The sequence below is a fragment of the Triturus cristatus genome, chromosome 10 (genome assembly GCF_964204655.1).
Source record: "Triturus cristatus chromosome 10, aTriCri1.1, whole genome shotgun sequence".
NCBI classification, from domain to species: domain Eukaryota; kingdom Metazoa; phylum Chordata; class Amphibia; order Caudata; family Salamandridae; genus Triturus; species Triturus cristatus.
Genome location: NC_140593.1, coordinates 18,338,737 through 18,351,221, shown reverse-complemented (window position 1 = coordinate 18,351,221; position 12,485 = coordinate 18,338,737). Strand labels below are relative to the sequence as shown.

Genomic DNA, 12,485 nt, shown 5'->3' with positions numbered 1-12,485 from the left:
TAATGTCAAGACATTAGATTGAAAAACTGTAATAGTCACATAAATCAGCAGAAGGGGCAGCATTTCAAACCCACCAGCACCGGTGCAAATACAATATGGAGACTTTCTCCAAGCAGGGCCAGACTTTGACATTACAGGTGCAGCTCCATGATCCCTTCTCTAAAGACAGATGTAAACTTCTATTACAAACATAAACATCTGGGTATTCATTTATTTCTTGATGGCAACACACTGTAAAAAGGAGAAACGTTCTGTTTCCAAAGTGCACGCCCACATCACAGATTCATATATGCACTTATGCAGATAGGATGAGTGTATGCACACCCTACACCAAGTACTTAAAAAATAATCTAGGGCTACTCCTAGGTTTGTAAGGGATTTTATAAGACACCCAAGAGCTGGAGGGACACCACCGTAATCCGCCAGTTATAATTACACTCTGAAAATACCCTGCGTTTGTCATCCTGGTAGTCTTTATAAATCTACTTGGCCAATGTGTTTTTAGGACTGAGTAGGAAGGCCCAGTCTGCATGTTCCACTGTGAACACACCCACAGACTGGTACACCATTAGCCATAGGGTAGGTCACACTAACTATATTGTGTCACTTTCCATTCAACTATATATATTTAAAATTATCTTTTTTAATTCTGAGCAATGTTCTTTTCATGCAGATTTGGCAAACTGCATAACGTGCCCTGAAGACCAGCGGTCCAATCAGAAGAGAGATACCTGCATTCCACGGGTGGTAGAGTTCCTGGCCTATGAGGATCTGCTGGGAGTTGCCTTAACCTCTGTTACAAGTTTGTTCTCCCTCCTCACTGCTGGTGTGCTTGGAGTCTTTATTAAACACAGGAACACACCTCTGGTTAAAGCCAATAACAGGGATCTCAGCTACATCCTCCTCATCTCCCTCCTGCTGTCTTTCCTCTGCTGTTTTTTGTTTATTGGACACCCTTCAAAGACTTCCTGTCTCCTCCGGCAAACTGCCTTTGGGATCATTTTCACTATAGCTGTTTCTTCAGTTTTAGCTAAAACTATCACAGTTATTATCGCCTTCAATGCTACAAAGCCGGGCAGCAAGCTGAGGAAGTGGATGGGTCCCCAAGTGTCCACCTTTCTGCTGGTTCTCTGCTCATTGGGGGAGGTGGTGATCTGCACTGTGTGGCTCATCAACAAACCCCCACACCCAGACATGGACACCAGGTCAGAGACTGGTAAGATACTCTTGCAATGCAACGAGGGCTCAGTTGCTGCGTTCTTTGCTGTGGTTGCTTATATGGGATTCTTGGCTCTTCTGAGTTTTGTTGTTGCCTCCATTGCAAGAAAGTTACCGGCCACTTTCAACGAGGCCCAGTTTATCACCTTCAGCATGCTGGTGTTCTGCAGTGTCTGGATCTCCTTCATCCCAGCGTACCTGAGCACCAAGGGCAGGTACATGGTGGCTGTGGAGATCTTTGCCATCTTGACTTCCAGTGCTGGACTGTTGGGCTGTATCTTCATCCCCAAAGTCTACACCATCCTCCTTAGGCCTGAGCTCAACACCAAGGAATATCTAATGGAAAAGCAAGTGACCACTTGAGACTTACAGGACTGGGACAGTTGTATCTCACAACACTGAGTGGCAAAATATTGACCTGCAACAATACCACGTGCAGAATGTTGGATAACACTATATCGTCAAGGTGGGCATATAATTGTGTGTTTTGATTTACTATTCTTAACTTCACATCGATGTATCTTGACAACATATATATCATCAAGGTACATCAGTGTGGGGTAAAATATTAAGGGGCATTTTTATGTAGGTTTGGCGCAAGAGGGCACAAGAGCGACGCTAAACCTAAGTAGTATTTATCAAGCCACGCAAGGCCACCTTGCATGGCCCTGAGTGGCTCGATTAATCCATAGTGACGCAACCCAGCGCAAATTGATGCGTTGTATTTCTCTGACCTGGGGAGGCATTCCTTGGGATCCCACGCACGCACCCATGGATTCTGAAGCATTCCCTGATTTACCAACATTGGTAAACCTGAGCATGCGTCAGAATGCTAGGCCTTCCCAGGTAAGGCGTAACGAGGAGAAATGTCTGTATTTCTCCTTGTTCATCTTTCTACCTGTGAAGGTGTCCATTCCTGCACAAAAACAGTCCTGCTCACAATGAAGGCACCCGGGTGCAAGGGTGCAGGCGTTGGCACTAGGAATCACGCCAGCGCAGGGAAACAACAGGAATGAACCATATATTGTTAAGTACGGCATATTCATGCCCTTTCCCTATCATGCAGTGCAGTGCTTATATCTTAGTAAATATGCCCTTAAATCTAGACTTAGCAATATACGCACCTTGAAAATACAGGGGCAGACGCCGCCCTGAATTGATATTTTTGGCTTTCAATATTCTGCACTGAGTTTTGTGGTAGAAAATCCACAAGAACCTCAATGAAGAATAGGCAAATAGCTGTCACATTGTGCTGGTGTATTGACACAGTTCATCATTTACACACAAATAGATTTGTATTGTACACAGCAAAATTGTACTGACTTGATTTGAATTTATTTAAATGTAGGCCTAACTTTATATTTTTGTGCTAAAAGAAAAGCACTGAGCTTAGTAAAATTGTGTGTTTCCTGTGCTTGTCAGAACCTTGTGTAATCTAGTCCTAAACTCCATCTTGAATTCTAAAGCAGCCATGATGTGTGTTTTAATTTATTTTCTCATCACACATAAAAAAAAATTGTGTAATGTGTTGACATGCAATTCTTGAAAAATGTCAGAGGATTAATTTACTTCATTTCAAGGCTTCTACTATCTGTACTCCTGCAGTGCACCTTATGTTTTGAGATAGTAAGGGTTTAAGTGTAACTTGATTTGTACTGAGACATCTGGTTGCATTAGGGAATATTCAACATTGGGGTTGGTGTTGGGATGGTGGTAAATGATACTGCATTACATTGTGTGTTTTTTTTGCTGACTATGTGATTTTCATTTTGAAATGTGTTTCACAAATAGGTTGTTTTGGATATGAGCTGTGTCTGGTTTGCCCTGAATTTAGAGAGCAGACCCATGTTAGTCTATCTCCTGATTATGACGTCGAGTAGTTTACTCTGAGATTCGACTTCATGTCCTTCTCTTTGCTGCATTTGTCTCAGCCTCATGCTAATTGCCTGTATTGATTTAACATGCATGTTTACTATCTATTAATTGTAGCTTCTGTATCACACTTTATTATTAGATAAACCTTCATTGGTTCAAAGCCTTGTAGCAGGTTTATTCAATCAACAATTCTGATTTATTTGCTGCCACACTGTTATCTGTTGGGGACATTTCCTCATATGTTCTTGAGGTTAACACCATCTCCGATCCTGCACAGGTGCTGTATCTTAGATATGTGAGAAGAAAGCGTCGGCACTTTCTTGAATATGAGGTCATTAGAGGTTACCTTAACTGCATATTGTTGCAAGAGGATGGCATGGGTTGTAGCTGTAAGTGGAGGTTCAATGTTGTTACAAAAGCGTGATAAGCTGCTGTCCAAGGGTATGTACCATCTGAAGTGCTTCATAAACCCAATAGAAGCTCCTTCATCTAAGCCTGTCTCAGTGAGGTGCAGAGTTGGCCAGCCTTACGGAAGCACAGTTACCGCTTGATGATACCGCAGACCCATGAGGGTATTGAAATCACTTCCTCCTCTGCTCTTTCCAGATGACATGGGGGTGAACAACAAAACTGGTGAAACTCATCGCTCTCTTCCTCTTTCTCCATATCCATCTCTTTCTCGCCCTCTATCTCCCTTTTCTTTCTCTCTCCATTTCTCTTTCTCTCTCTTTCTACCCTCTCCATCTCTTTCTCTCTCTCTCCATATCTCTTTCTCTCTTTCTCTCTCTCTCCCTCTCTCTCTTTTCTCTCTATCTCCACATCTCTTTTTCTCACATTAAATAAGTTAAAAAAGTGTCTTCAGTGCAGTAGCTACCGCATTTGCTGTGTTACTTTCACCTGCAATTGTTGTTTAATACTCACCAACTGGCCCTACCTTCACCAGAAACGGATGTGCAAATTTAACAACCCTCATATTCAAACTGGTATTTTCAGGGTTAAGTGCTCATCTACAAGTTCTAACATCAGACTTGTGTAAAAGAGCCTCTGAATAGCTTTTTAGGTTGAGCCTATCGAAGGGAGCATGTGCTGCTCTGTGATGCATGGTGTTTCTGGGATGTACCCTCCAAAGTGATTGCCCCTGTTTTCATATCTGTTTGTTCCTGTGCACTCTCTTTTGCTTTCCCTTTGCTTGGCTTCACAAACACATTAATAATCACTTCTGTCTGCCTGGTTCTGCCTTTCCCCCTCCCTCCTTGCACTCAAAGCCCTCCCCCACTTTCCAAGCACACACACAGATGTGGGTTTCTCATGGCAAAGAGACCTCACACTGGTAATCCCCCACTGCAGCACCAGTGTTCCCCCCTGCCTGACTCTGTTTGCTCCAACAGTGGCTGCGGCATGTACAAGTGGTTAACACTTTCTTTCCCTGTTTCCCTTGTCCTTTTGTTCATTTCTGTGTAGCCTCAGTGCATGCCCTGGCCAAAGTTTGCAATTGATGTCTCTTCACTCACTCACTCTCCTCTATCTAGCCTCTTACCCCCTGTCAATCACACTTCACCCTATGCAACAACACTCCAAGCAGTGACACTCAAGACAATTAGGCCCGGGCGGTTCACTCGGTTTGTGGAGTTTGCAGAGTTTTCTGCACGCCGCACTCCGTGGAGCTTGCGGAGTGCAGAAAACTCCACTTTGCAATGTGCAGCAGAATTTTTTCCCTGATTGTGATCGCGAACGGTAAGTTCACAGATGCAAACAATAAGTTTGCAAGCGCGAACTGCCGCTCGGGTAGAATTTCTACCCAAGCGGCAGGAAGACTAGCACAAACTGCAGTTCGCACTGCACTTTGCTACTCGCAGAATTTTGCAGAGTTTTTTTGTAACTTCGCAGAGTTCCGCGTAGCAAAACTCAGCAAACTACGCCCAGGCCTGAAGGCAATGTCGTTTTAGGCAGCTCACTGTGCTCGCCACATTGCCACTCCTTGCAGTGCCACTGAGCTCTACACAACCCCACTCCATGCAGTACCACTCAGCTCTATGCAACGCCACTCCAAGCAATGACACTCAAGGCAACGCCACTCTACACAGCGCCACTCTAGACTGCACCACTCAAGGCAACATCACTCTACACAGCACCACTTCATGCAATGCTACCCATTTAACGTAACTCAGCTCCATGCAGCTCCATTCCATTCAGTACCACTTCACTCTATGCAACACCACTCCAAGCAATGACACTCAAGGCAATGCCACTTTACACAGTGCCAGTCAAGGCAACAACACTCTACACAGTTCCACTCCACACTCCACTCCACGCAACACCACTCCATGAAATGCCACTCCATGCAGCACCTCTCCACACAACTGCACACCTCACCACACTCCATGCATCACCACTCTATGCTTCACCACTCTGCTCCACCCAACACATCGCCACTCCAGACAACTCCACTCCAAACAAAAACACACAAGGCAACACCACTCCATACACTGCCATGCCACCCTGCTCTAGGCAACGGTACTCCATTTTATGCAACTTCACGCATTGAAAATTCCTTCTATGCAACTGTATTCCATACAACTGCACTTCACCCTACTAATCCACTCCACTCTATTCAATGCCACTCCAAGCAGTGACACTCATGGCAACATCGATCTACACAGCGCAACTTCTCACAACCCTGTTTCACACAGTGCCTCTCCACGAGATGCCAAGCAATACAATTCCTCTCCATGTAACTGTGCTCAGTGCAGTGCCACCTTAAACAGCGACACTTCACTCTGCTGAACTCCACACAACTGCACAGCGCACACCACAGCACACAGCGCCACTCCACGCAATGCCACTTCAAGCACTGGCCTTCACAGCAGAGCCAGTCTACGCAGCACCACCCTCTGTAGTGACACTCTATGTAGTACCACTCCCCTCTATGCAGCACCACCCTATGCGGCGCCACACCATTCCACACAACTGCATGACACACGCCACTCCACGCAATGCCACTCTCCACAGCCCCATGCCATGCAACACCACTCCAAGCACTGGTACTCATGGCAGCGACACAATGTGAAGCAACACTCTATGCAGCCCCACTCTACACAGCCCCACTCTACACAGTACCACTCTACATAGCATAAACTCAACACAACCCCGCTCCAAGCACTGACAATCCATTCAATACCACTACATGCAACACTGCTTTTAGAAAAAACACTCAAGACAACTCTATTAAGTACAATGCCACTCTGTACACTGCAATGCCACACCACTCTATGCAACACCACTCACTTTATGCAACTTCATGCAATGCAAATTCACTCTATACAACTGTACTCCCTAAAACTACAATTCATCATACCCAACCCACTCCATTCAATGCAATGCCACTCCAAGCAGTGACGCTTCACGCTACCCTGATTCACACAAAACCACTCCAAACAATGCCACTCCACACAATGTTGCTCCATGCACTGCCACTTTACACAAGGCCACCATAAACAGCGCAAATCCACTCTGCGCCATTCCACACAACTTCACAACGTACAACACTTCACACAATCCCACTCTACAGAGCGCCACTCCATGCAGCCGTACTCAACTCAACCCCACTCCAAGCACTAACACTCCATGAAATGCCACTCCATGCAACGCCACTCCATGCAATAACCCTCAAGGCAATACCAATCAGTACAATGTCACCCCATACACCATCATGCCACCCCGCTCTACGCAATGGCACTCCTTTTTATGCAACTCCATGCACACTATGCATCTGTACTCTATATACCTGCACTTGACCATACCCAACCCATTCCACTCTATGCAATGCCACTCCAAGCACTGACACTCAGGGCAGTGCCATTCCACGCAGTGCCACTTCACACAATGCCACTTCTTGCAACACCACTCCATGCAATGCCACTCCACTCAATGCTAGTCCACGCAACACCACTCCACTCTGCTGCACTCCACCCAAATGCACACCGCATGCCAATCCATGCAACACCACTTCAAGCACTGGTACTCATCGCACTGACACTCCAAGCAGTGACACTTCAAGCAACGTCACACCACCCACCTCTATGCAATGACACCCTGTTCTATGCAACACCACTCCATTTTATGCAGTGACACTCCACACAAACCTAATTTACTCTACGCAACTGTACTCCATACAAGTGCAAATAACTCTACCCAACCCACTCTACTCTATGCAGCTCCACTCCAAGCAGTGACACTCAAGGCAATGCCACTCTATGCAACACATCTCTGCTCCACAAAAGCCCACTCCTTGCAATGCCACTCCACGCCATCCAATTCCACTCTACGCAGTGTCACTTTGCTGCACACACCACTCATCACCAGTGTACTCTATGCAATGCAACTCCATGCAACCCCACTCCACACAATGCAGCGCAGCTGCACTCCACACAACTGCATGTAACATGCCACTCCATACAATGCCAGTTTACACAGCGCCACTCCATGCAACGCCTCTCCAAGCAGTGTCACTTACGGCAATGCCACTCTTTGCAGTACCAATCCACACAATGCCACTCTGCTACAAGCAACACCACTCTACGCAGAACCACTCTGCTCCACAAAAGGCCACTCCACACAATGCCACTCCATGCCACTGTACTCCACACAACAGCACACCTCACCCAACTCCATGCAACGGCTCTCCACACAGGAACACTCTGCTCCACACAACACTACTCTACACAGCACCACTTTGCTCCACGCAACACCCACTACTCCATGCAACGGCACTCTTTTACAAATTTGATAGATCCAACTACATATTCCTTTTAGTAAACTCTCACTTTACTTTAGCCACTCATACTTTCTTTAACTACCACTATCTTTAGTATCATAATCCTTTACCAATAAAACACCTACCACATCATTACAATACACAAATACAGTCCACACCACACACAAATGCACTACTAACAGATAACAAAGTAAGCACATTTCCACTACACAACACATACAGACACTACAATAAAAAACAAAACACATACGTATAAAACATCACTATTTACAAAGAGTCCATTAACTTTATACATGCTCCCACAGCCAGCATTTGCGAGCTTTGTCTGTCTTGGACCAGGCAGGGATCTGATCCTGGAGCACTGGTCACCAAACACAGTTGCATGAACTCTAACTCTAGAGGAAATGGGTATCCCTGGTCAAAGTAAAACAGAGGTTTTAAAACTTTGTAGGAGTCAATAACTTGTATCATGGTCAGAGTGGATTCGTCCTCCTGGAAGCAGTGCCTTGGTGTTAGAATGGATATGTCTCTTAGATTCTTCAGGCAAGATTTGCAAGTCGCATATGTTTTTTGTATGGAGAGATTGCATTACATTCTTTAGATAGACGTTTGCCGCCTCTTTTGAGATGCCTGAATTTATTTTCTGCCGGGCCCGAGCTGACACAGTGTTGGTATTGGCCTGAAGAAATCAAAATGAAGGCTTTTTTAATAGCCCAGCAATGTTTTGTGAGGCCAAATTCAAAGGCGCAGCTAAGGGTGGATAGGCAATTTAAAAACAGAGCAGTAGGTCTTAGCAGTTAACAGATCTAAAAAATTGCTTTTTTCTTTCCTACAATTTAAGAGTTTGGCTGCCATCATCTGCTGCACAGGACAAGGATGGGAACATGCAGTGACACTGGGTAAGAACACACCCTGCTTCAAGCCCATTGTTGTCTGTATCTTCTGTGAAGGTGTGTTACCTCCCCCCTTCGTGGAGCCAGGTGTCAGTATACAAAAGTTGAATTACTTTTAGAGTTTCGGTTAGGATCTCAGCGCACACTAATTCGTGACGTAATAGGCTGCCTGGGACCCTATGAAATGCTGCTTTAAGTCCCCGAAATAAGTGTAAAGCGTGGTTTTGGTGGTAAGGGTGGATAATGAGAGCACTTAGATTTGACAAAGTGACCTGCCCCGTGTAGAAACCAGATTGATTTCACGAAATAAGCTCCAGGGAGTTGGCCTACGCTGCTAGGTCCTGTAAAAAGAGACTGGCAAAGTATTTGGCTTCGAGATCTAACAAAGCAATTTATTGGTAGTTTCACAGATTGCTCCTTCCTCTCCATTTATAAATTGGATGTATTATTGATCCATGCCATGACGCTAGTATCAAAGGGTTCACCAACACTGAGTTATATAAAAGATCATGGGTCCTTTTATAGTATTTTCACAAAGACATTCATATAAATATATGGGGCCATGTACAGGCTGGATAATGTAACCATAGAAGAAGTCAGTGTTTATAAATATTTAGGTTTTAATTTTGATAAAAAATTTAACTTCCGTGCACACCAACAGTATATGGTTAGGAAAAATAATGCTCTAATACATTCATTCAGTTTACTTGCTAAAAAACTAGATGGCCGCTCTTATCAACCATTGCTCTCTGTAATCAAAGCTAAACTGCTTCCATCTCTTACTTACGCAAGCACGGTGATGCATGGAAAGGAATCCAAAATGGTGGATAGACTACAAGTCAAAACAAACAGACGGGTCTTTTGTCTGCCCTGTAATGCCTCTCCTGCTCAAATTCGTTTGGAATTCAGATTGACATAGCAAAATATAGCAAGAAGATATCACTTTATCAAGTCCATGCACGAATTACTTAACAGTCAGTCTAGCCTTCGAATCAGTGCCGTGTGGGATTCGGTGAATAATGATGTGAATTCAAGCTACAACACATACTTGTCATCATCGTGACAACTAACCAATACAGGTGACTTATGGGACTTGATTCTATCGCATTCTACTTTCTGCCAAGCCATGAACAAAACTGCAAACATACATTCGCTAGTTGAAGACAAAAGCATATTTCCGCAGCGATCCCATGTCTGGATGACAATTCAAACCTACATCACATTGCAACCTATCTACACCTAACATATTCGGTGTATTTTAAGAAAAAACTATTGGCCATGCACTTAGGTGAACTGCCGTCTCTGTCAGACAAACCAGCGATAGATAGATATAAAGATGACCAAAAACGTGCAGACTATGTAATGCTCCAAATGAGGATTTTGTGCATTTGGTCACCATATGTCCCAAACTGAATAATGTACGCCGCACACTTTTAAAACACCTATTTAATGAGAGAGGGATACTTCACGATAAAGCAATCAAGCAGAATTGTAAGCTAAATACTATGGCATGAGGAATTGCCTCGTACAATGAGTACACAATATTTATATGCTGTTAAAACAGTAGTAAGATGTTGACACTTGGAGTTGTGGAATTTTATTTCGAGGTATATGTCACTTTATAGCAACGGTGAATACATTTTACAATGATAATGTTTTTAACGAGACAACAAGATTTTCCTGAGCAGAAGCAATATTAATTCATGTTGCAAAGATAAGAGATTATTTTTAAAAAAGGATTGATTTTATATGTATATTGTGAGGGTTTTTATTAACTAATAACAGTAAACTCTTATTGGATTTGATACATGGGGCCTCATTTACAAGAAAATGATGCAGGGCGGCGCCACAAGCCATTTTGCTGGGGCCGAGCTGCATCATCTTCAAAGTACACAGATGCATCGCATTAATAACAATACAACAAATCCTTTTGCTTTCCCCTGTGCTGGAGCACGGTCAGCTGCCCTGCGTCAGCTTGGGCATCCTTGCGTCATTTTGTAAGGGTGCCTGCATTGCGGGGATGATTGTATTTGGGCTTCCTGCACAAACACTATCATTGATGGCATTTACCACTTTGTATGTGTTCTGCAGAATGAAGCATGCATAGAAAGAGAAAACAACAAGGAGAATTAAAAGTATTTCTCCTCATTGCACCACTGCTACTCCTCCCCTGGGGAGGTGTAGGATTCTGACGCGTTCCCAGCTTTACAAAACATTGTAAATCTGGGAATGTGTAGGGTTCCATGGAAGTTGCGTGGGAACACCCACAGCAACACCCATGGAAAGCCCCTTTTACGCAGTGTAATGCATGAAAGGGGCCCATATTGACAGCGCCATGTAAAGTGACTGCACGTTGCCCTGTAAGCATGGGAATGCCCAATGAGCCGCTCGTGCATCAAAAAAGTGACGCACCAGCGGCTCAATTGGGTTGTTGATGAAGCCCTGAGAGTTTTTACCCAATATTCTATATTGGACGCTTCCTGTGTACACTCGTTTTGCAGCTGCAAGTTTGAGTCCTATGCTTTTTCTATAGTGCTGTATAATTCCATATTGAGTACCTTATAGTTATCTTATAATAATTCAATGATCGGGTTATGGCCCCTCAGGGACCAATCCCATAACTCCTCAGTGACTTTAGAGTTGCAGGAAGATGATGGATATCTATTGATATCATTTATGATTTTCCAAAAGGCTTTGGGGGTTTTTTCTTGCGTGGATGCTGGACCTTGGCCGTCTTTTTTGGCTGCCACACTGCACACTTATAATTCTGGTGCATAGTTCTTAATTGCTCCCAAATTTGGACTCTATGAGTACCTGGTAATGCCATATGGTCTATGCAATGCGCCTGCGGTGTTTCAATACTTCATCAACGATGTTCTCAGCGATTTCATTGATCGTTGTGCTATCGTCTACATCGATGATATTCTAATTTATTCAAACACTACGGAAGAACACTATGACCAGGTCAGAGCTGGTTTACAACGCTTGCAAGAAAACTCCCTATACGTCAAACTGGAGAAGTGTCTTTTTAATACAGATACGGTGGAGTTTCTTGGCTTTGTATTGTCGCCTAATGGAGTTCAAATGGATGAACAGAAGGTGAAAGCAATTAAAGATTGGAAGACTCCTGCTAGTGTCAAAGAACTTCAGAGTTTTATTGGCTTCTCCAATTTTTATAGACGATTCATTCACGGATTTTCTTCTAAGATACTCCCTTTGACTCGTCTTCTGAAGAAAGGTGTTTCTTTCCATTGGTCAGATGAGGCGGAAGAGGCATTTCGTTTGATGAAAACCAGTTTCACTACAGCTCCAGTTCTACTTCATGCAGACCCTTCTGAGCCCTTTTATCTGGAGACGGATGCTTCAGATCTCGCTATTGGAGGAATACTCTCTCAACGACACAAAGACACCGGGCAGTTGCATCCTGTAGCCTATCGTTCACGTAAACTCAATCCTGCGGAGTGTAATTATACTATTACAGAGAAAGAACTTCTGGCCATCAAAGACGCCTTCAAGGATTGGAGACACTACCTAATGGGGGCTAAACATACTGTAACGGTGTTTACAGATCATCGCAATCTGAAATTTTTGCGCTCCGCCCGAACACTCACACCACGTCAGTTGCGGTGGTCCCTGTACTTCGCGGACTTTGACTTTGTTATCACCTTCCGTCGCGGCTCCAAGAATGGAAAGGCCGATGTCCTCTCAAGATTGGATACAGAAAA

The 12,485-nt window shown here is 44.2% G+C and overlaps 1 protein-coding gene across 1 annotated transcript in view; it reads left to right on the top strand.

Moving 5' to 3' along the window:
- LOC146788732 (vomeronasal type-2 receptor 26-like) overlaps positions 1–1,581 on the top strand; it is a 102,650-nt gene extending 101,069 nt beyond the window's left edge. The window contains exon 3 of the mRNA XM_085630953.1: positions 674–1,581. Coding sequence (XP_085487079.1) covers positions 674–1,581 — 908 coding nt within the window. The remainder of the gene's footprint in view (positions 1–673) is intronic.
- Positions 1,582–12,485: the final 10,904 nt, after the last annotated feature.